The sequence below is a fragment of the Drosophila willistoni genome, assembly GCF_018902025.1.
Source record: "Drosophila willistoni isolate 14030-0811.24 chromosome 2R unlocalized genomic scaffold, UCI_dwil_1.1 Seg200, whole genome shotgun sequence".
In the NCBI taxonomy this organism is placed as follows: domain Eukaryota; kingdom Metazoa; phylum Arthropoda; class Insecta; order Diptera; family Drosophilidae; genus Drosophila; species Drosophila willistoni.
The window spans coordinates 3,525,584-3,550,144 of record NW_025814051.1 but is presented as its reverse complement, the minus strand read 5'-3'; the positions used below and the strand labels follow the sequence as shown (position 1 = coordinate 3,550,144).

Below are 24,561 nucleotides of genomic sequence, written 5' to 3'. Positions count from 1 at the left end.
CTTATGTATGGGAGCTATTTTATGCAGTGATCCGATTCGGTATGATATCCCGGATTCAAATCGTGTAGTATATAGAAGCATACATGCGTAATGTCAGCACTATAGCTTCAGTTGTCTAGGAGGAGGACGGATGTTTCTATATGATCTCGTCTCGTCGTACTGATCAAGAATATATACATACTTTATATACACTTTCCTTCTATGCGCTGCACATAATAAGGGTATAGCTTAATTAATCGCACCTATCAGCAATGAACAAGACCTAATTCATTTCCAAGAAATTCGATAACTTATCTAATCAATATTTTATCGCTGTTGCATTTTAATGTATACTATATATTTGCCTGCTCTCAAACTTATTTTGAAAAATCGCTATTTCGTTCTCTCTTTGTGTTTTTATCGCCTTCGCGTTTTAAACGTCGGCAAATGAGAGAAATCCCTCAGTTATTCATGAGCCTCCGGATCGATGTGGTCAGCCGTACGGCATTCAAAACAATTCTAAATACTATCAGTATACAAACATATGTATAATAAACATCCGTAAAATATATAGTAAATTCTAATTTTCTTTACGTTTGCTTAAACATTGATATGGAACCAACTTTATCATATGAGAGGGCAGTTGAGAAATTGCTTTCAAAGTGCAATGAATTGCAAGTTCTTCCCGACAGAGCATCTGTGGAAAAAAACATTTATTCGATATTTCAAGAGTATTCCAAACTTGTGTCATTCAGTCAATATTTCAAAAACTGTATCGGGCCAAATGGTCCAAATTTTAATCCGTCACAGTGCCGCATTTATAAGTTGCTATTACAATTTTTCAACACTTTTCTCGGATGGACTAATCAGTTGACAATAAATGAGCTTAGTATAAAAATTAAACAAAACATATTGAGTCTGATGAAAATAGTTTGTCATGTGGATGTAACAACGCAAATTTTAAAGAAAGGCAATTACTTTAATGCGACTTTTCGATGTCTCCTTATGGATGATTGGAGCCCGCTAACACCTAGTGTATGTTGCCATATTTTATCTGGTAAGTATTCAAACTATAGAACCGGATTATCCTTGACAATTTTCGTGTTTCTTGTTGATTACTCAAAAATATTTATCTTTTGACAGGCCCTGAAATAAAAACACTTCAAGACACCTTGGATCCTTCTCCAATAGTAGAGAATGCATCTATTTTTCTTGAGAATTCAGTGGAGACATTGGAATATAAAGACGGAAAGCGTTGTGCTATTTTTGAAAAGTTGAAGCTTATCAAACCTAAACGCTTGTCGAATTGTAACTCAGTTTTGGAAGATAAATGCGCTTTGCTATTTTGTACTGAGATTGTCGTGAACACGGAAAAAGTGTTAATTTGGTCATTATCCGATCCAGTGGTTCAGATTACCCATGTTAATCAAGAGCGAATTGCTGAGGGTACAATCTTTTGGATGACGTATTTTCCTATGCAAGCCCCTGAGCCGTTTACTGTTTACGATAGGGTTTCATGTCAGGATTTGACAATGGCTCTGGAGAAGGAATTCAATAAAAGGATACCTCATAGGCCCTTGTGTGACGTGAACATTGCACATATATGTAAGAAACTATATGACAAATATTTCGTATTTCATTGATTTTATTTTTGAACAATTTGCAGACAACAGTCTTCAGACACTTGCAGGACAGGAATCGATCTCATCGGAAATGTTTTTGAAAACGTTGTGGAGGCCAACTCATTCCTTTTGGCAGTGGTTTTATAACCTTATGAAGTTTTTGCAGCCCAGAAGCAGTAACAATAACGGTATCAATGACACTTCGGTGCAGGCTATATGGCAAGCTGGTCATATTTCTGGCTTCATAAGCAATGAAAAAGCTGCAGAACTTGTTAAGGATCAACGTGTTGGAACTTTTCTAATTCGCTTCTCCGAATCAAGCATGAGTAAGTTTTCTCCTAAAAAACAAGAAAACTCCTATTTAAACCAACAACATTTTTGTTTTAGATTCTCTAAATGCTGTTCAAAAGATGTCGGATACATCTGTGCACGTCTATGCCCCGTGGGATCAACAACTAGTAAATTGTGCCGGCTTGGCAACGTGCATTGACCAACTATCAGGAGCAGATTTCTTGCTCTCTGTCTTTTCCAGAGAAATCAGAGATCGAAACGAAATTTTAAGGACACCCGCAACGGAAGGATCAAATACGACCAATTACCCAAGAAGCATTGGCATACAATCTCCATCATCAACTGATATCAATATTAATATCGACATTGATTTTGACCTTGATATTTACTTAAAAGATTTGCCATATCCATCAACTGATGTTCCCGACTATGGTGAAGAATTATTTTCTGAACTCATTAATAATCATGAATCTTAAATAATATAAGTCATTTGTGTTAAATATTTTTAGTTTGCAGCATATAATTATACTATACAATAATACTCAAAAAAGAATTTTATCTTTTTATTTAAATAATTTAAGAACTTATTTATGGTAAGATAAAGTTGTTTAATTTGTTAAAGTTTTTTTCTTGCCTAGTGACTTTATGTTTCGCCGCAGGGTCAAGGAGGATTGTGTTAAGTTAAAAAGGGGAAATGGTATTCACTAATTAGTATCCGTGGAGTGAACGTCAACTGAGTGGATTTCGTGTGTGCGTCGTATGTTCCCAAAAAGATCTTCAGACCTTCCTTCCTTAAAAGCTTAATGCTTCCCAATATGCTATGGCATTATTCGGGGGTAATATGGCATTTCTTGGAGCCAAACTGGTGATCAGGAATCAAACCTCCATTAGTAGTTTCTCAAAGACCTTGGTGAGAATCGCCAATAAACTAAAACAAAACTTAAACAAAAGTTATTTTATCAAAGACTACAACATCTACAGTAATAAAAGTTCCGAGTTGGTGCTAGAGTGCTCCTGTGCTTGTCAAATGTAAAGGTTCTAATGGCGCGATAAGAATATGGGGACGTCGTCTAGTGTGATTTAAAAAGTACTGTGTATTTGCATGCTCTCGCATATATATTTAGCATTCTATGTCTGTTCAGTCGTGCCTCGTCGTCAAACCAATTCTACGCACACTTAGTAAATATGAGATAGTATACAGAATTAGTATAAAATAGCTCCAAGAAAAAAAACATAGACTGCTTGAACTTATCAGTTCTGAACTAGACCTAGAAACTATCAACTGGATTAGTTGTTATTTGCATAGAAAAAAACATTTATGCGACTTTTGATAAGTAATCCGAACTTGTGCCATTCAGTCATTTGTGGAGCCAAGTGCTCCAAAATTTTGTTTAGTAATCAATAGTGTATTCCTGAGAGTACAATCTATTCGATGACATTTTTCCCAATGGAACGACTTGAGTCGTTTATTATTTACCCAATTCTTGCCAGGAATTGGCAAAGCGCGCTTGCGCTTCACCGATTTTTCGAATAGCACTTAAAGATATAGTTGTGGGATCCTGACGATTTTCATACTTTATCTTACCCGGGTTAAAAGTAGCTCAAATATCATCCAAGTTTTATCCCAAAAGCTCTTAAGATGGAGGCGTGGTGTTGATTTGCACCGACGGACGGACATGGCTAAATAAACATAGCTGATCGCAAATATATATACTTTATGGGGCCGGAAACGTCTCCTTCTGTCTGCTACAAACATCTGACCAATTTTTTAATACCCTCTGCAAGGGTATACAAATACACTACAGCTCACATTCCCTGGAGTATTAAATAAAGATCCACACAAAAGACATCTTATAAAGTAACCAGAGGGCCGGGGCTAACTTCGACCGCGTCAAAGTTTGTATACCCTTGCAACTTTTTTGGTAACTCTTTCCTTACCTAGTGGATAAACGATTAAGCTAAAAAGGCTAATGTTTGCGAAAGAACGGCCTACATAGTAAATAACGGAGATATTGATTAAAGTCACTGTTTTCCACCGATCGTTCCTATGGGAGCTATATGATATAGTTACCCGATCCTTATCAAATTTGGCACAGTCATTAACAGATATATTAAACTAACAAATGTTTAATTTGAAAGCAATCGCGTCAAAAGTAACGAAGTTATTCACCAAAGTCACTGTTTTCGAAAGATCGTTCCTATGGGAGCTATATGATATAGTCACCCGATCTTGATCAAATTTGGCACAGTCGTTTATATGTGTAATTAACCTACCAATATTAAATTTCATGATAATAGCTCAGAAAATAACGAAGTTATTAAGAAAAGTCACTGTTCGTGACTTTGCGGTTTGTATGGGAGCTATATGATATAGTGATCCGATCCGGCTGAATCCGAGATATACAACGCCTGCAGTATATACAAGCCTACATGCAAAATTTCAGCTCTGTAGCTCCAACGGTCTAGGAGGAGTTTGCGTTGATTCAGACGGACGGACAGACGGACAGACGGACGGACGGACGGACGGACGGACGGACATGGCTATATGAACTCGTCTCGTCATGCTGATCAAGAATATATATACTTTATATGGTCGGAGATGCTTCCTTCTATGCGTTGCACACTTCTGACCAAAATTAATATACCCTTTTTGCAAGGGTATAAAAAGTGATGTTCTCTAACTTTTTTTGAACTTTGAATGTGTTTTGTACAGTGTAGACGTGTAGTATGTTAGTCTGAAACATAAATTGACAGGTCTGTCACTTCTCTCATCAAAGCCCTTGCAGCTTTTGCACAGTGTCAGGTAAAATGTTGCTGAATGACTTGCAATGTTAAATGGAATGACAGGAAATTCTAAGGCATCCTAGACGGCGTACTTTTTGACCAGAATAGACTGCAGAGTCCGGAACTGACTGCCAATCCGAAAATAATCTGAGTGAAAGTAACATGAATATTCAAAGCTACGATTAGCAATCGGCGACTACTGCATATATTTAGATTTTAAAGATAAATGTATATTAAGGTGTCCCTTAGGTGTAGGTCTTTAATGAGAATAACATACGTATATATGTATATATATGATCACGTCATACATACACTAACTAATTACATTCTCAGAAAAGAATGTGCAAAGTAAGCGATAAGTGAAGGTTTGTTATCAACAATTAGACAAGCCATGACGACCAAAAATACGTCGTTATATATTTATTTCGATTAAGGTTTCTGGGAATTTTAATCAGCAAAAGCCACCTTATGTGGCCCAAATCCAAATAAGAAATATTTCCTTCTTCTTGCGACTAATATAAGGGCTTATCTTGTACGTGGGCACTAGTTACGAAGCAAGACGTATGCTGAGAGCGGCTTAGTTTTGAAGCAGAGCTTGGCGAACTCGGACGTTCCTCTCCGTATAAAAGAAAGAAATACTAAATTTGCCAGATTAGTATTGTGAATTTCTTTGTTTATTTAAGTTGATTGAGAAAAATGTAAGTATTTTTAATACTTTTACTCAAGATAATATTTGGAATATCGAATGAAATGGTAGGGCATATTAGACGATTTAAAATTTATATAAAATAAACTTAAATATATTGCTTTTTTAGCCAAATTTAATGGGCCAGTATCCATTTCTCTTTACTTGTTTTTAGTACATTATTCTATTTACTTTTACTTTTTTAATTTTTTCTTTCTCTTTTTAGTTCTGGCTAACTAATATGGATGGAATTTCAGTATTTTCAGCTGAACTCGAGCAGTTAGTTTCCGACCTTCAAGAATTGCAATTTCAATCAGAATTCTACCAAAATCATTTAAATTTTGAAACAACTATTCATAATATATTTGTCCGATATTGTACACTAACACCATTTGTGGAAGAGTATCGTAATTGTCAAATTAGCAATGGCCCAAACTTCACTTCCCATCAGTGCCGTAGTTTTAAATTTTTAATACAATTTTTTAATAACATTCTAAATTTGAGCAATGGAATTGTATCCGACTCGATACATCAGATAAGGACACGAATAAGGAAAGACAAATTTAATTTGATGAAGTTAGTTTGTCATGTGGATATATCAACGCAAGTGTTAAAGAAGGGTATCTATGTCAAAGCTGAATTTCGATGTCTCTTTGCGGATGAATTGCACATGCCAGCACCGGAAGTATATTGTAATATTATATCAAGTGAGTAGAACACCACATGAAAACCACAATAAACCATAAACAAATTGTAATTTATTCGCTCTGTAGGCAATCAAATAAGACAGCTTCAAGAAAGATTGGATTCTTTTCGAATTGATATTGAAAGAGCACCGGTACTTGAGAATAACAGTCAGATTTTGACGTATAGAGACGACAAGCGTTTAGCTACATTCAATAATCTAAAATTGCAAAAAACTAAACGTTTTGATAATACAATTCCCGTTTTGGAAGAAAAGTGTGCTTTACTATTTCACGTCCAAATTTTAATCAACAATCAAATGGAATGCATCTGGGCATTGTCCAAACCAGTGGTTCAGGCATCGCATTCTAATCAGGAGCGACTGGCTGATGCTACAATCTTTTGGATGAATAACTTTCCAAATGAAACAGATGAGCCGTTTACAGTCCAACAATCAGTTTCATGCGAGAATTTAAAGGCGGCTCTGGTACATGAGTTTAATATAAGGACAAACTTTTTGCTGCATGCGGTCAACATTGAATATATCAGTAAGTGATGAAAATGAAAACCCATTAACCCAAAATGACAAGCTTAAGTATTATAAAATTTTCAGGGGAAATTCTTCTGGAATTCGAAGAAAATGAATTGATTACATCGGAAAAGATTTTTAGGACTCACTGGAAGCAGGATCGTTCATTTTGGGAATGGTTTTATAGCCTTATGAAATTTTTGCAGCCCAGATCGAATAATAATAATGAGGAAAATAATAATCGCCAAGATGTATCTGTGAGTGCTATGTGGAATGCTGGGCTTATAGCGGGTTTCATTAGTAGGCAAAGAGCCGTTGATTTTCTTGAGAACTACAGCGTTGGTACATTTCTAATACGGTTCTCGGAAACTAATCTAAGTAAGTTTTCTTTTGCAAACTCCAATAGTTTTTGAACTTAACGCCTTTTATTCCTTTTTGTTAAGATTCTCTAAACATTGTCGAAAAGGTATCCAATACATCTGTGTACATTCATCCACCCTTTGAGCCGCAACTAGTTGAAGCTACCAGTTTGGCCAATTGTATTTACAATTCAACTCGAGCACAATTTTTGTGTTCACCTCACAGGGAGAGAGTCCTTAATCGAGATGAAGTTTTACAAGAATTCATTCGACCTCCATTAGCGGCCCCCAACTATCCTCAGCTCATGCTCATGTAATTCATAATGGAAAAACTATGTAAATCAACATTAAATAAATCAGTTTTTATAAGTGTATACCAATAATTATAATAGGTCAAATATTGTTTCCTATTCCATTAACGTTATACTAAATTTTGGACTCAACTTTTGCCTTTAATGACCCGGTTACATCCTATCCTGTGATCATACACAACATCTCTTGAACTTTTTTAATATAGAAAATTGGAAATGAAGCAAATCTTCTATTTGCATTTTAAATATAGAAATTCGTGAAGCACCCAAATCCATTTAAGTTTGAATTTTCAAATGATCATTATCTTTAACAAGTGGAAAGGTCGAAAAAATTATTATTTTTTTGTTTTGTTTTTTAGTTTTTTGTTTTATTTTTGTTTTCCATTTTACAAACTATTTTTAAACATTTCTGGTTTTCTTAAGTACATTGAAGAAAAGATCTGAACCTAAAACAACGAAATTTGATAAGAAGAGGCAATCGGTTTTGGTTTTCATTTCCTTTTTATGTAGTGCTCGGAAAATTTAAATTGATTCTCCATCCATTAAGTGATTCAAGTTTTCCCTTTAACCTTCAACCTTTATGATCTTGGTTTTATTTTTTTTTCACATTCTTTTAATTTCTTAGGCCTTAAATGGAGAATATGATTTAAGAGTTTCGAGTTTTACATCTATTTTTCTAGGTTTACAAATTTTTTCTTTATTATTTACACGTTTAATTTAAAGTTTTGGGCCCTTGTGTGATGTGAACATTGCACATATATGTAAGAAACTATTTTAAAAAGATTTCGTATTTCATTGATTTTATTTTTGAACAATTTGCAGACAACAGTCTTCAGACACTTGCAGGACAGGAATCGATCTCATCGGAAATGTTTTTGAAAACATTGTGGAGGTCAACTCATTCGTTTTGGCAGTGGTTTTATAACCTTATGAAGTTTTTGCAGCCCAGAAACAGTCATGGAAATAACAGTATCAATGATACTTCGGTGCAGGCCATATGGCAAGCTGGTCATATTTCTGGCTTCATAAGCAATGAAAAAGCAGCAGAACTTGTCAAGGATCAACGTGTTGGCACTTTTCTAATTCGCTTGAGCATGAGTAAGTTTTTTCCTAAAAAACAAGAAAACTCCTATTTAAACCAACATTTTCGGTTTTAGATTCTCTAAATGTTGTTCAAAAGATGTCGGATACATCTGTGCACGTCTATGCCCCGTGGGATCAACAACTAGTAAATTATGGCGGCTTGGCAACGTGCATTGACCAACTATCGGGAGCAGATTTCTTGCTCTCTGTCTTTTCCAATGAAATCAGAGATCGAAACGAAATTGTAAGACAACCCGCAACTGAAGGATCAAATACGACCAATTACCCAAGAAGCATTGGCATACAATCTCCATCATCATCTGATATCAATATTAATATCGACATTGATTTTGACCTTGATATTTACTTAAAAGATTTGCCATATCCATCAACTGATGTTCCCGACTATGGTGAAGAATTGCTTTCTGAACTCATTAATAATCATGAATCTTAAATACTATAAGTCATTTTTGTTAAATATTTTTAGTTTGCATGATGTAATTATACCATAAAATATTACTAAATAAAAGATTTATTATCTTTTTAATTAAATAATTTTAAAACTTATTTAAGGTAAAATAAAGTTGTTTAATTTTTTTTCTTGCCTTGTAAATTTATGTTTCGCCGCAGGGTCAAGGGTGATTGCGTTAAGTTAAAAAGGGGAATAGTATTCACTAATTAGTATCCCTGGAGTGAACGTCAACTTGTTGCCAAAAAGATCTCTCGTCACAGCATACCACGTAAAAGCTAATCTTTATGATGAAAGATTTGAGCATCAGTTAAAATAGGGCAGGATGGAGCATAGACCTGCGTGCCAGACCTTCCTTCCTTAAAAGCCTTTAGAATGCTTCCCAATATGCTATGGCATTATTCGGGGGTGATATGGCATTTCTTGGAGCCAAACTGGAGATCAGGAATCAAACATCTATTAGAAGTCTCTCAAATACTGTGGTGAGAATCACCAATAAACTAAAAGTTATTTTATCAAAGACTACAACATCTAGAGTAATAAAAGTTTGGATTTGGTGCTAGAGTGCTTGTCAAATTTAGCTGCCGTTTCTTTTCATGTTTAGGGTTAATAACAAAAAAATTTTGAACTACATAAAACGTTAAATTATTGCTATTAATTAATTTTTTATAACTTAAAATGTGTTTGCAATTTGGGTTTGGTTTAATCTTGGAAAATGTGTAATCGTATTTAAAACGTATCATTGTTTAGAGACGCAAAAATGTAAAGGTTCTAATGGCGCGATAAGAATATGGGGACGGCGTCTAGTGTGATTTAAAAAGTACTGTGTATTCGAATGCTCTCGCATATATATTTAGCAATCTATGTCTGTTCAGTCGTGCCTCGTCGTCAAACCAATTCTACGCACACTTAGTAAATATGAGATAGTATACAGAATTAGTATAAAAGAGCTCAAAAAAAAAAAAAAAACATAGACTGCTTGAACTTATCAGTGCTGAACTAGACCTAGAAACTATCAACTGGATTAGTTGTTATTTGCATGGAAAAAAACATTTATGCGACTTTTGATGAGTAATCCGAACTTGTGCCATTCAGTCATTTGTGGAGCCAAGTGCTCCAAAATTTTGTTTAGTAATCAAAAGTGGATTCCTGAGAGTACAATCTCTTCGATGACATTTTTCCCAATGGAACCATGAGTCGTTGAGTCGTTGAGTCGTTTATTATTTACCCAATTCTTGCCACGAATTGGCAAAGCGCCCTTGCGCTTCACCGATTTTTCGAATAGCACTTAAAGATATAGTTGTGGGATCCTGACGATTTTCATACTTTATCTTACCCGGGTTAAAAGTAGCTCAAATATCATCCAAGTTTCATCCCAAAAGCTCTTAAGATGGAGGCGTGGTGTTGATTTGCACCGCCGGACGGACATGGCTAAATAAACATAGCTGATCGCAAATATATATACTTTATGGGGCCGGAAACGTCTCCTTCTGTCTGCTACAAACATCTGACCAATTTTTTAATACCCTCTGCATATACAAATACACTACAGCTTACATTCCCTGGAGTATTAAATAAAGATCCACACAAAAGACATCTTATAAAGTAAAAAATTATTTAAACCAGAGGGCCGGGGCTAACTTCGACCACGTCAAAGTTTGTATACCCTAGCAACTTTTTTGGTAACTTTTTCCTTACTTATAACCATCAAAGTGGAAAAACGTTTAATCTAAAAAGGCTAATGTTTGCGAAAGAACGGCCAACAATCTTTGCATAGGAAATAACGAAGATATTGACAAAAGTCACTGTTTTCGACCGATCGTTCCTATGGGAGCTATATGATATAGTCAGCCGATCTTGATCAAATTTGGCACAGTCGTTTATATGTATAATAAACTCACCAATATTAAATTTCACGACAATAGCTCAGAAAATAACGAAGTTATTGAGTAAAGTCACTGTTCGTGACTTTGCGGTTTGTATGGGAGCTATATGATATAGTGGTCCGATCCGGCTGAATCCGAGATATACAACGCCTGCAGTATATACAAGCCTACATGCAAAATTTCAGCTCTGTAGCTCCAACGGTCTAGGAGGAGTTTGCGTTGATCCAGACGGACGGACAGACGGACAGACGGACGGACGGACGGACGGACATGGCTATATGAACTCGTCTCGTCATGCTGATCAAGAATATATATACTTTATATGGTCGGAGATGCTTCCTTCTATGCGTTGCACACTTCTGACCAAAATTAATATACCCTTTTTGCAAGGGTATAAAAAGTGATGTTCTCTAACTTTTTTTGAACTTTGAATGTGTTTTGTACAGTGTAGACGTGTAGTATGTTAGTCTGAAACATAAATTTACAGGTCTGTCACTTCTCTCATCAAAGCCCTTGCAGCTTTTGCACAGTGTCAGGTAAAATGTTGCTGAATGACTTGCAATGTTAAATGGAATGACAGGAAATTCTAAGGCATCCTAGACGGCGTACTTTTTGACCAGAATAGACTGCAGAGTCCGGAACTGACTGCCAATCCGAAAATAATCTGAGTGAAAGTAACATGAATATTCAAAGCTACGATTATGAAATTGACCCAAGATTCTCAAGCTTTCGTTGTATATTAAGGTGTCCCTTAGGTGTAGGTCTTTAATGAGAATAACATACGTATATATGTATATATATGATCACGTCATACATACACTAACTAATTACATTCTCAGAAAAGAATGTGCAAAGTAAGCGCTAAGTGAAGGTTTGTTATCAGCAATTAGACAAGCCATGACGACCAAAAATACGTCGTTATATATGTATTTCGATTAAGGTTTCTGAGAATTTTAATCAGCAAAAGCCATCTTATGTGGCCCAAATCCAAATAAGAAATATTTCCTTCTTCTTGCGACTAATATAAGGGCTTATCTTGTACGTGGGCACTAGTTACGAAGCAAGACGTATGCTGAGAGCGGCTTAGTTTTGAAGCAGAGCTTGGCGAACTCGGACGTTCCTCTCCGTGTAAAAGAAAGAAATACTAAATTTGCCAGATTAGTATTGTGAATTTGTTTGTTTATTTAAGTTGATTGAGAAAAATGTAAGTATTTTTAATACTTTTACTCAAGATAATATTTGGAATATCGAATGAAATGGTAGGGCATATTAGGCGATTTAAAATTTATATAAAATAAACTTAATTATATTGCTTTTTTAGCCACATTTAATGGGCCAGTATCCATTTCTCTTTACTTGTTTTTAGCACATTATTCTATTTACTTTAACTTTATTAACTTTTTCTTTTTTTTTAGTTCTGGCTAACTAATATGTATGGAATTTCACCATTTGCAGCTGAACTCGAGCGGTTAGTTTCCGACCTTCAAGAATTGCAATTTCAATCGGAATTCTACCAAAATCATTTAAATTTTGAAACAACTATTCATAATATATTTGTCCGATATTGTACACTAACACCATTTGTGGAAGAGTATCGTAATTGTCAAATTAGCAATGGCCCAAACTTCACTTCCCATCAGTGCCGTACTTTTAAATTTTTAATACAATTTTTTAATAACATTCTAAATTTGAGCAATGGAATTGTATCTGACTCGATACATCAGATAAGGACACGAATAAAGAAAGACAAATGTAATTTGATGAAGTTAGTTTGTCATGTGGATATATCAACGCAAGTGTTAAAGAAGGGTATCTATGTCAAAGCTGAATTTCGATGTCTCTTTGCGGATGAATCGCACATGCCAGCACCGGAAGTATATTGTCATATTATATCAAGTGAGTAGAACACCACATGAAAACCACAATAAACCATAAACAAATTGTAATTTATTCGCTCTGTAGGCAATCAAATAAGAGTGCTTCAAGAAAGATTGGATTCTTTTCGAATTGATATTGAAAGAGCACCGGTACTTGAGAATAACATTCAGATTTTGACGTATAGAGACGACAAGCGTTTAGCTACATTCAATAGTCTAAAATTGCAAAAAACTAAACGTTTTGATAATACAATTCCCGTTTTGGAAGAAAAGTGTGCTTTACTATTTCACGTCAAAATTTTAATCAACAATCAAATGGAATGCATCTGGGCATTGTCCAAACCAGTGGTTCAGACAACGCATACTATTCAGGAGCGACAGGCTGAGGCAACAATCTTTTGGATGAATTACTTCCCAAATGAAACGGATGAGCCGTTTACAGTGCAACAAGCAGTTTCATGCGAGGATTTAAAGGTGGCTCTGGTACATGAGTTTAATATAAGGACAAACTTTTTGCTGCATGCGGTCAACATTGAATACATCAGTAAGTGATGAAAATGAAAACCTATTAACCCAAAATGACAAGCTTAAATATTATAAATTTTTCAGTGGAAATTCTTCTGGAATTCGAAGAAGATGGATGGATTACACAGGAGAAGATTTTTAGGACTCACTGGAAGCAGGATCGTTCATTTTGGGAATGGTTTTATAGCCTTATGAGATTTTTGCAGCCCAAATCGAATAATAACAATGAGGAAAATAATAATTCCCAAGATGTATCTGTGAGTGCCATGTGGAATGCTGGGCTTATAGCGGGTTTCATTAGTAGGCAAAGGGCCGTTGATTTTCTTGAGAACTACAGCGTTGGTACATTTCTAATACGGTTCTCGGAAACTAATCTAAGTAAGTTTTCTTTTGCAAACTCCAATATTTTTTGAATTTAACGCCTTTTTTCCTTTTTGTTAAGATTCTCTAAACATTGTCGAAAAGGTATCCAATACATCTGTGTACATTCATCCACCCTTTGAGCCGCAACTAGTTGAAGCTACCAGTTTAGCCAATTGTATTTACAATTCAACTCGAGCACAATTTTTGTGTTCACCTCACAGGGAGAGAGTCCTTAATCGAGATGAAGTGCTACAAGAATTCATTCGACCTCCATTAGCGGCCCCCAACTATCCTCAGATCATGCTCATGTAATTCATAATGGAAAAACTATGTAAATCAATTTTAAAAAATCAATTAATTTTTATGAATGTATTCCATTAATTGTAATAGGTCAAAAAAATTTTCTTTTCATTAGCGGTATAAAAAATTTGGGACTCAATTTTGTCATTTGTGATCATACACAACATCTCTTGAACTTTTTTAATATAGAAAATTGGAAATGAAGCAAATCTTCTATTTGCATTTTAAATATAGAAATTCGTGAAGCACCCAAATCCATTTAAGTTTGAATTTTTTAAATGATGATAATCTTAAACAAGTGAAAAAGCCGAAAAAATAATTGTTTTTTTTGTTTTTACTTTTTTGTTTTATTTTTGGTTTCCATTTTACAAACTATTTTTAAACATTTCTGGTTTTCTTAAGTACATTGAAGAAAAGATCTGAACCTAAAATAACAAAATTTGATGAGAAGAGGAAATCGGTTTTGGTTTTCATTTCCTTTTTATGTAGTGCTCGGAAAATTCATATTAATTCTCCATCTATTTAGTGATTCAAGTTTCCCTTTAACCTTCAACCTTTATGATCTTGGTTTTATTTTTTTTTCAGATTCTTTTAAAGTTTAATTTCTTAGGTCTTAAATGGAGAATATGATTTAAGAGTTTCGAGTTTTACATCTATTTTTTTAGGTTTACAAATTTTTTGTTTATTATTTACACGTTTAATTTAAAGTTTTGGCTAGTTATTTAGATTTGCGATTTTAACTAACTATCTCTCTAGTTTCATATCGGATCAAGTGTCAAGCTGGCAGCATTAGTCCTCGTCTTGTGTGTTGTGATTAGGGGCTAGGCGATAGGAAGGAGAGCTGGCTTTATTCTGGACGGCTATCAAAGAAAATTATTTGCGTGCTTGGCAGCTGTTCCATTTCTGGCCACAATCGAACGCCTTTGTATGCAAATGAGCTTAAGCAGCTGTCGGGACAGCCAAAGTCAAGCAACATGCAACACGCCACATGGTGCATGCATTTTGCCTAGAGGCGCAAACAAATACAACAAATTTTTAGGCCTTATGACTCATAAAGGTGGCTATGTTAGAAAACTTTTTCTTTCTTTATTTGGACTGCATTTTGCGGTTTAGTGCACAATTTCGAGTTCATTTTGCATTCATGCAAGTTCGTTTCGCGTCTGGTACAAATTGTTGAAATCATATTTCACGGTGTTTCACAATTGTGACTCAATTTGCCAAAAAAATTAACATAAAATAGAATTTACTTGCTAACATTTAAGATATTCAAATATGATAAACTAAAAAAAAAACAGTTTCCTTGGTTAATAACAGATCTGAAATTCACGACGTTAGTGAGTTTACACAGTATATGAAATGACTTCGTTATTGTTATATTAACTTATTATTTAACTTGGCTTGGCATTAAGGGTGGAATTTTAAACTCATTTAAATAATGTTCATTCTCTGGAAGGGTTTTGAAACTCGAATTTTTATTACCAAGTCTTTCTTCATTGATTTATGAAATTCTCAGACTCAAAAATTTCACATTGTAAACTATTTGAAATCTTTTTTACGAAATTCTTTTGAAATTGTTTACAAGAATAGTTTTTTAATTTATGATCGACATTTTATTTGGTTTTTATTGCCATCTGGAAACTTAAACTTTGCTAAAGTTAAAGGACTCTGCTGCAGCCTGACATTGATTAGCTTAATTAAATTACACACTCTTAGAGACTAGATACACACAAGAAGTAAATACATACAAACATCAAATATTTATCGGCTGTTTCTTTTTGAAAGATTTGCAACTTTTCAAGTTGCCCATTTGACAGCAGCTTTACCTAAATTCTATTTACAATTATTTTCTGCTTATTAGACATGCATTTGAAAGTTTGTATTGACTGCAGTTTTACATTTAAGTTTTATTTTTACAAATATCTCCTACATTTTTTCTTTTAGGTTGCTTACGATCTAGCATACTTGTATAGTAATTTGAGTTTGTTTTTGGATGTGTTTCTATTTCAAGAGTTCCTTAAACTTAATTTTTACGATTTTTGAAATGTTTTTTCTGGAGTTTGATATGCCTAAAGTGAAAAATTGATAATGATGAAAGCTTAGAAAAGATATCAATTGATATAATTTGAATCGTTTGTGAAATGAAAAATCATAAACACAATACGAATTATCACATAAATCATGTAATCCTTTCTTTATTGAAACGAATAATATTCTTATGGGCTTACAATTTTAACTAAATATTTACAATCACTTTAAGTCTACGCTTAGATGCTTCAATTGAGTAGTTTTAGTTTTTTTATTTTAAGTTTTATATGTATGTTTTCACACCGAATCCATTTCGAATTTTTTTTAACTTTTTATTTTTCTTTAAGTTATGTTAATAATTTTCTATGAAATTTGGCATAGGATATGTTGATGTTATTTTGCTCGTTTCTTTTTCGTTTTTTTAAGTTTAATTTTTCTTATCATTTTTTTTTTGTTTAGATTTTATTCAAGCCCATAAATATTTTGAAAATGGTTTTTATGTTCAATGGATTCATATGGGTCAGTACTCAGTTTGGGTTGGAGGATGCTTGAGATAGTTAACTGGGACTTTGCCAACTCCAGAAAAGCATTAAAGTCGGCAGCAAGGAAAGGAAATGTAAAGGCATCGTTGACGCAGCTGAGCCTGCAATAGAGAGAGACAGAAAATTTCATAAGTTTTTTGCAGACAAATAGTAAATAATAAATTGAATGTAAAAATGACCAAAATTGTTACCAATTGTACTGGATTTGGCGGCCACCGTTTCACGGGATTCCAGGGCTGGAGCACGTTGCTGACGATCGCTTTCTACGCTCTCCTCATTGCTCTGCCAATATAGTGAACTGATCTTGGCCACACACTAAAAGTAAACAAATCTTTTGTCAGCTCTTGTTAAACATAAGTATATGATCCAAAAATTGTTACCTTTAGCTTCATATCACCATTCTTAAAGTGAAATCCACGCACACGAAATTCCAAACCTAGCCGTGCCATCTCAAGTCCATCACGGTTAACCACAATCTTATCGAACTGCCTGAGATGGGTTTTCTGGGCCGGCTCTCCGTTTATCAGCCAGCTTAGGTGGCATACTGGCTTCGATGGGGCTGAGGTGCAATTAACACGAACTACGTCTCCAATTTGATATCTGGGTTGACCTCCTGAAATCTTTGGCCCATGATTTGGGGTCACTGCAATGCAAGGTTAAAAGCCATTGGTAAAAACAATCTCATAATGAATTTGCTTATACATAACTAATGACTACCACTATAATCACACGCAGACACACGGAGAAAAAGATAACGACACCCCCATAAACAAACACACACACACAGAGAATATATTATAAAATAAGCCAGTCATGGTTAGCTTACTAGGGCATCGGCAAGGACATCAAAGTGACTTTATGTATAATTATATGTATAAGTACAACTCCAGTGGCGAGCCCAGCTATGCAATACTCAACATATATCTCTTTAAGTATTTAGCTTATTGTCGGTAAAATTTAAGCAATCAAATAGTTCAAAGCACGGATTCAAGATTGAAGTTTGAGGCAAATATATGAGTATTATATTTTGTCAGATCCCGCCATTATTTCCAAATTAAATCAAAATTAACTTTGTTTTAAATTAAAAGAGCATAAAACTTAGACATTAATTTGGATTTCGTCATTAAAATATTCCAAAAAGAATTTCTAAAATTTTTGGTAATATGCAAGTATGTATGGGACACACTTTGATTATCCAAAGGATTCTTTGCTAGTAAGTTGGTCGTATCGTTTAAATTAAATTTGTATTGACCCATCACCAGGTGAAGGCTTTAGCCCATAGCTCTATCCATTTGTTTAGGGCAGTTTTCAGAGTATGGTAAGCGGCGCAGTTATTTAATTTTAATGAGCCAAGAAAATTGAATATTTTCCTAGACCGGGCAAAACGTGGAAAACTAGCTAGCCATTTTGTGTTTATTTTATTGCTATTTTCCTTCCTCAGTAACTTTACAGTTTTGGGCATTGCCTATTGCTCCATTGCTTTATTCTTTTTGTCTTATTATTATTGTTCTTTTTTTTTTGCTGTGTTTTTTCATTTTGTATGCAGCATCCACTTATTTTCCTTTGGACGCATTTAAGCATAATAAAAGGGGATAGGAGCACATGGGACGAGGGCCAAACGCCGGTCGTTGCATTGTTTTGTTTTTTTTTTTTTTTTTTTGGGAGAAGGCTGCTCCGGACTTGAGTATCCTTAAGATTTATGTTGAGATTTGTGCCAGTAAAATATATATGTACAAGGGCTAGGCATACGAAATGCTTATTCAAAGTTTATTTGGGCGTGTAGATACCACATGTGGGCGTGGTGTGTGTGTGTGCCTTCTGGTGTTGCTTTTCGTGGCATGAAGCTAACACCCGCAACCAAGTGGCTGATACAATATACATATATCCAAACACTTGCCTCTCCACTGTTGGGCATAGTTTTGTGAATATAATAAGCACATGAAAATTTTATAAGACTGAGAATGGAATGGAAATATTTACAGACCTCACTTATGATACTCTGTAAATGATAAATTTGATGAATGAATATGCTATACCTGACAATTTTTTTTAGTTACATCTGGTTTCAGTTGTTTTTAATCAAAGAAGGAATTTTTGATAGCAAACTTAGCTAGTTTTTTCTATCTAAATATGGGGTAAATTCTTTATAGATATGCAAATATGGATGGAAAGGTGCATCATGTAGATCTTAAGCTCTTATTTATCAAATAGTGAGTCATTTCGAGGTCATCTTTAGTGCGAATAAAGAAAAGAAACACGAAAGAATTGGATTAACCAACATGGGTAGATAAATGTATATATGTATATATGTATTTGTATATGGGGTAAATATTTAAGTGTTTTGTATAGAATATAAATATTTCAAGCTAAAGAACCAAAAAAAAAAAAATAAAGAAAAACGAAAGAAAAAAGCTCTCACACACTGGCACACATTGCAATAAAAACTGGTGTATGTGTGTGTGTGTGTATGGCATAAAATAAAATTAATTTTTAATGGTTTTCAAAAAATTAATTTTCTTTAGAAGTCGGTGAAGTTTTTGTTGTGGCTTCTAGCTTGAAGCATTGCTGGCCATAGGACAGGTTATCCTGTCCGGCTTTCATCCAGGTGGAGGTTTCGGATTCAGAAAACGAAACAATATCAGTGTATATGTATGTTTGCGTATGTGTGTGAGTGTATATATGTATGTGTGTAGTCCTTTCTCGTTTGCTTATTTATAATTTATAAAGTGAAGTTTACTTTACGTTACTTTACTCTAGTTGGTCTCTCTCTCTCTCTCTCTTTGTCTACACTTTGTTGTAATTTCAATTTAGTTCATGCAACCAGAGTGAGTTGCATATATGATATGTATATGTATGTCTACTCATATGTAAAAAAAAAGAAAAATATATCCCAGAAACATACACACACACAAACACATAGCCATTCATAGGTAAAAGTTGTGAATGCATTTTGGCAAAAGTCTTTGAAGGCAATTGCATACTTCTGAGTAAATTGCATTCTTGTTTGAGTTCAACTATTTTCATTATAATTGCTTTTGCATTTTCTATGTGCCCAAGAGTTCATGTGATTCTGAATTATTTTACGTAACGCTAATTAATAAGTATAACAGAAATATTTTGGGAAACGTGTTCATATGGTTTAAATATGATATCCTTTAAATCAATAAAAGTCAGTAAAATAATTTAAATGATTTATTTCGGCTAGCAATTTATCATAAGCCATACAAATTTAATTGCCTTCATTGCCAAAGACTTGATTTTTCCCTCTGGCAAAGTGTCTTGCTGGTAACACAAATAAAATGTACATTTTTTTAGGCTTATTCCCAATCTTTTTTAAATTTATAGCTAGAAAAAGATAACGATATTGTTATTACTTTCAAGGAGCTGATCATAATTCATAAGCAGGTTGCAAATGTTTATTAAAATTGTTGAAAGATGCTTCATGTGCCATGGATATTTGCACGTGAGTAAGCCCCAAACACTACGAACAAACATATTCTCTCTCACTCCACACGCTAAAAATATATAGATCAAGTAAATGCCTAGAGGGGTGGCAACCATCCATCCATCCATGTAAGCACTGGCCCACCCCCTGCTGACCCAGCTTATCGCCTACTTTTGCAAAGTGCGCTTACTTTTGGCAGACACTGTGGCAAAGGCAAAAGCAAAAAAAAAAACGTGAAGGTAAAACATACCGCAGCATATTAAAAAGACGAGAAAGCACCCCCAACTGGGCATGGTGAAACTCTTGGAGATGTTTGGGGTATGCCACTCACTAAAATGCTCATCGTAGTTCTTAACTGACTGTGTTGTTGGTATCTGCCTGCAGGCAGGCAGATGCTTTAGATGCTTTTTCACCTGTTTTTTTTTGTTGGTTACCTTTTTGTTTTCTTTCTTCTTTTTTTTTGGCTGCACAAAAGGTAGCAAACGAGCAGTTAAAAATGCTGCCATAGAAAGAGAAACTGCTTAGTCATAGGAAAATGTCCAAAAATATACATCGACCATGTTTGGCAATTTTCCTTTTCCTCTACCCCCTTTGCTTCTCACTCTCGCTTTTCTCTCTATCGCCTTAGTGCCGCTTATTTGCAGGTCTTTGCAAAGGTCCTGTTGGGGGGCGTCGCCGTTTGCCGTTTGCGTGCAAAGTCTGCCAAAATAAATTGCTCACACATATGCATGTGTGTGTGTGCGAGTGTGTTTGTGTGAGTCATGGAAAGTCTTTAGATTTATGCGGCAAATAAAATTTAAGTGCGACAATATGGCGTTGGCTTAAAAAATGACCACATTAATTTATAAACAATTATCATTCGAGACACCAAACACACACTTAACACAAAAAAAAAGGGTTAACAACAATTTTGAAGGTGAAATAGTAGTTATCCTGCGGTCATCAGAGGGCCGTATGTAATATATGGCTACCACAGATTACATTTAATTTATACCCTCTTATCGTTTCTACTATTACTAGAATAACTTTTCAAGGGTAAAAGCTTTACAGCACAAAGTGTTTATTTAATTGACTGTAGAGAAAGATTTAAAAATTTTTCTTTTATTTCTTTTTGAAGCACAAACGTTTTGATTTTTCCTCTTTTGTTTGGCATTAAGAAGGTATTAATATTACTATTATTATTAGTATTGGGTATAGTACATATATCACAATTATATTTTACAAGCACTAGCATCTGTGGCCTTCGGCTTAAATGAAACCTACATCCATCTACTAGCCTCAGACTCTAAGTCTCGAACCTTATTCCTCGTTGTTCAGTTGCCTAATTGACTGGGCTACTTAGACATTTCAGCTGCCGAAAACTGCTAAAAGGCTATTATTTTTCGTAAAAAACTACAAATCGGCTTTAAATGTAAAACCTACTTAATTTATCATCTTGCCGAAAAATTATAATCATTTGGGCAACGAAAGCTCTTAAAATTCTTACTCTTAATGGCCTTAAATCAAAAGTTTTAACTAAATTTATGGCTATAAATTAATGCGTTAAAATGTTTACACAGCTTCAAATTGGTTTGTGGTATAAAATATATTAAAATTTCATCAAAGTCTCTAAATTGCATATCTAAACGTTCCCAACCTAGGTGGAAGCGAACATAAATAGGAGTAGAATTCATAATAAAAATTGAATTATGCAATCACATAAAAAATATAAAGTTTTCATAATCAGCTTTTTCTATCTTTTTTTTTGTGTTGTTATTTTACTATTATTTTCTGTTTTTAGTTTCGTCTATAAACCTCTTTTCTCTAACGATTTCTCCACGCCATATGAGTCTGAGTATCTTAGAACATTTACAGCTCATTAGTGTGGGCCATTCGCAAAAATGGGACAACGAGGCAAGAAGTGCCTCATAGAACGAACGCCTTATAGCTCGTAAAAATCACATTTTACTTTCTTTCTCACTTTTGTTGCTTTTCATTTGATTTCCATTTTACGTTGTTTCTCTTTTTGTTTTTGATTTTTCTCAACATTCTTTCTTTTTATTTTTTTTTTCTGCGTGCTCTTATGCAGGCAATTGCTTTTTATATTGTAAAATCGATAAGCGATCACATTATGTGAAGATGAAACAGCAGGCAGTGGCAGCGGCAGCGGCAGCGGCAGAAACAGCAAAAGTGAGTTATATGTATGTTTGTCCTTTAAAGTGCACTTAACCATAAATTCAGCGCAGGACGAAGCACATTGGGACCTGGTCGTTGGGACCACAGCGACCCAAAAGCAAAATGAGTAGGGCGGACGCAACATATGCAAGTGCGAGCATTTGCAAGGGCGAGCAAGCGAGTGAGCGAACCTTTGCGTGCTCATTAATTATAAAACAACGCGCTATACTTTTATTTCTGCCGACAGATACGAAAGATGGCACCAGAGAGCCAAAAACTGAAGAAGGAGAGAGACAGTGAAGAAGAAAGCTGAACTAGATTTATACCCTACAAAGTATTTACTCTAGGAAAATGCGTAATCCTTGTTTCTAAATGAGAAACACTCCAGTATTTTTTGCTCCTGTATAGAGGAAAACTGTCAATTGATGCATTATTTTAGGCTATCCGTGTTCTACTTTCTACAAGCACGAATATACCCTACTTGTCAGGGTATAATAGCAGCCGTAACTGTAATGTTTTCTTAACTCAAACATGCCCTCAACGTGGCAACATTGCGTTGCGGCTCGTATCGTGCATTAAAAATCGTTGTCATATGTAAAAGTAAAGATAACAAACGGTTTCGCCCGAGTGGATAAGTATGGAGTTGAGAGAGAGAGAAAGAGAGAAATAAAGAGTGGGACAGAGAGATAGAGAAAGGTGGGGAGTCGGGCAGAGTCTTTTAGTGGAGGACCATATGAAGCGATTTTCAGTTTTCACATTCTTTAAGTTGTTTGTCGAAATGCGGCTGATGTGGCGTATGAGTAATGGGAGCCACACACTCACACACACAGGGCAAGGGCGAAAAGAGATGCCAAGGAATAGCTGACCGCTAATGGAAATGCCTTGTTCAGATTTAAATATAATGGTGCCAAGACCTGCAAAACTTTAAAATCCTGCAAAAAGATGACCGACATGCCTGCGACCAAAAGAGACCTTCTCGTCAGAGTAATTAAAATATTTTTGCAAGCTTTATTATTTTACTTGACTTTAGTTGAAAAAGATATGATGACGGTCTGAATTATTATGATGGTGATGGTCGTCCAGGTTGCTTCCCACCAGAAGCCCCAGCAGCAGCAGAAGCCTCATCATCCTAAATGAAATTCATGCAACCTGGCAATGCGTTGGCAAATGGCATTGTCGAGGCAATGTCCCAGGCAAGTTGTAAACGGCTTTTGCTTGTTGCCTGGTTTAAAGCTAGCTTTTCCTTCAGGTTTCCCCCAAACGGCCCCTACTGCTTCTCACATTTTGCTTGCAACCCCAGAGTCTAGAGTCATGGTCGTCGTTGTACATTGGATACCACTCTCCGGGTACGCTTTTCATTTTATTTTTTTGCAGGTTTTTTTTCTCTATTTTTTTTTATGCTTAATACAACTGCATAATCTAAGCAAACAATTGAAATGGAATTTTCGTCGTCGACGTCGCAGCTGGCTCTGTGTCTACAACAAAGAGAAGCAAAGCATGTGTGTGTGTGTATGTGTGTGTGTGTGTTAGGGAGGAGAGGTAGGACAGGGGTAGTGGCATAAAAGCAAGTGAAGAGGCGTGGCTGGTGCTGCAACTGTCATTGCAATTTGAAGTAAAATTATGTTTTCATGTCGGACGATTTAAGTAGAAGCTGCAAAAAATGGGTTAAGACACAAAAGCGCCATCTGCCGGCTGCGACTGGCAACCAAAACCATAAAGAAAGGAAAGGGTGAAAACCAAAAGGACTTGTACTTGGCTTTTGTCTTATGCGGCAACCAGAGAGCACTTTACATATGCAAATGCAAATGGAAAAAAAAGAAATATTCTTGGGCGTGGTTGACTCTCTTCCGCCTTAGGAAACAGGCGGCGATTGGAATTCTTATAAATTCCAACTAAAAAAAAGAATAACAACAGAAACCGCAAGTCAATCAGATGCGGATTGCTATCAAGTTAATCACAAATTTATAAACTCATAAAAAAATCAAACGGTTATCAATATATACTATATGCCTGCAGCCTCTACTTTTCCCAAGAGTAACTCCAACTTATCATCATCATCGTCCTCGTCGTCGTCTGGATTCTTTTCCAGCCGTGGGCGAAAACCTACATTAACTTATGGCAATATAAGCAAGCTCTCCCTTCGTTTCATTCGACGTTTCTTTCCTCCCCTAAAAACTCTGTTCCCCATACGCACTAAGCACATTTCATGCTGATTTTCCTTTTAGCCATTCGATGAAGAAGATGCAGACGAAGATGCTGAGCAGCCAAAAACAAAAAAAAAATGTCGAAAGCAACCCACACAAAAGGACTCTGCCTGGGACATAGGAATGTAACGGAAATGGTTTTGCATATTAAACAATGTGTCTGGCAGGCCAAATTGAACGACATTGGGTGCCCGGTGGGTTAAAGGGATGGGAAATGGTCGGTGGGTGGGTGGTGGCTGATGCTGACTGGGAATTGGGTTAAAGGCTGGTTGGCCAGAAGTGGGAATGAGTACCAAAAGTGCCTGCATCTCATCATCAACAACTGTACCATTCTCTGGTCTCATCATTCTTGGAATTTTTTTTTTTTTGTTCCCTGCTTCAATTGGAGGTTGAAGCCGGAGATGAGATGATGGCGGCAGGGACAGATCTGAAAACAGAGTGAAA

The 24,561-nt window shown here is 35.3% G+C and overlaps 5 protein-coding genes across 6 annotated transcripts in view; 4 read left to right on the top strand and 1 right to left on the bottom strand.

The window, feature by feature from the left end:
• The first annotated feature begins 458 nt into the window (after window positions 1–458).
• Window positions 459–2,445, top strand: LOC26528977 (signal transducer and transcription activator). Its single transcript, XM_015178555.3, has 4 exons — window positions 459–1,036; window positions 1,123–1,584; window positions 1,646–1,927; window positions 1,989–2,445. Exons 1-4 carry the CDS (start codon window positions 592–594, stop codon window positions 2,366–2,368), a joined length of 1,569 nt encoding a protein of 522 aa, XP_015034041.2. The 5' UTR covers window positions 459–591; the 3' UTR covers window positions 2,369–2,445.
• A 2,843-nt stretch (window positions 2,446–5,288) lies between these two features.
• Window positions 5,289–7,316, top strand: LOC26530204 (signal transducer and transcription activator). The gene is made up of 5 exons (XM_047011000.1): window positions 5,289–5,374; window positions 5,588–6,068; window positions 6,135–6,593; window positions 6,659–6,952; window positions 7,018–7,316. Exons 2-5 carry the CDS (start codon window positions 5,603–5,605, stop codon window positions 7,248–7,250), a joined length of 1,452 nt encoding a protein of 483 aa, XP_046866956.1. The 5' UTR covers window positions 5,289–5,374; window positions 5,588–5,602; the 3' UTR covers window positions 7,251–7,316.
• Window positions 7,317–7,992: 676 nt separating this feature from the next.
• LOC124460374 lies at window positions 7,993–8,796 on the top strand. The gene is made up of 3 exons (XM_047011001.1): window positions 7,993–8,005; window positions 8,067–8,342; window positions 8,402–8,796. The coding sequence occupies exons 2-3, from the start codon at window positions 8,114–8,116 to the stop codon at window positions 8,779–8,781; spliced, it is 609 nt and encodes a 202-aa protein (XP_046866957.1). The 5' UTR covers window positions 7,993–8,005; window positions 8,067–8,113; the 3' UTR covers window positions 8,782–8,796.
• A 2,998-nt stretch (window positions 8,797–11,794) lies between these two features.
• LOC26529701 (signal transducer and transcription activator) lies at window positions 11,795–13,805 on the top strand. Of its 2 annotated transcripts, XM_023175434.2 has the most exons (6): window positions 11,795–11,886; window positions 12,098–12,150; window positions 12,376–12,578; window positions 12,645–13,103; window positions 13,169–13,462; window positions 13,527–13,805. In XM_023175434.2, the coding sequence occupies exons 2-6, from the start codon at window positions 12,113–12,115 to the stop codon at window positions 13,757–13,759; spliced, it is 1,227 nt and encodes a 408-aa protein (XP_023031202.1). In that variant the 5' UTR covers window positions 11,795–11,886; window positions 12,098–12,112; the 3' UTR covers window positions 13,760–13,805. The 2 variants fall into 2 exon arrangements, with proteins under 2 accessions (XP_023031202.1, XP_015034061.2); XM_015178575.3 differs by having other exon boundaries at window positions 11,799–11,886; window positions 12,098–12,578.
• Window positions 13,806–16,214: 2,409 nt separating this feature from the next.
• Window positions 16,215–24,561, bottom strand: part of LOC6641606 — a 46,282-nt gene continuing 37,935 nt past the window's right edge. The window contains exons 5-7 of the mRNA XM_047011084.1: window positions 16,695–16,957; window positions 16,506–16,629; window positions 16,215–16,415 (exon numbers count right to left, since the gene is read on the bottom strand). Of these exons, the coding sequence (XP_046867040.1) occupies window positions 16,330–16,415; window positions 16,506–16,629; window positions 16,695–16,957 (473 nt within the window). The 3' untranslated portion in view covers window positions 16,215–16,329. The remainder of the gene's footprint in view (window positions 16,416–16,505; window positions 16,630–16,694; window positions 16,958–24,561) is intronic.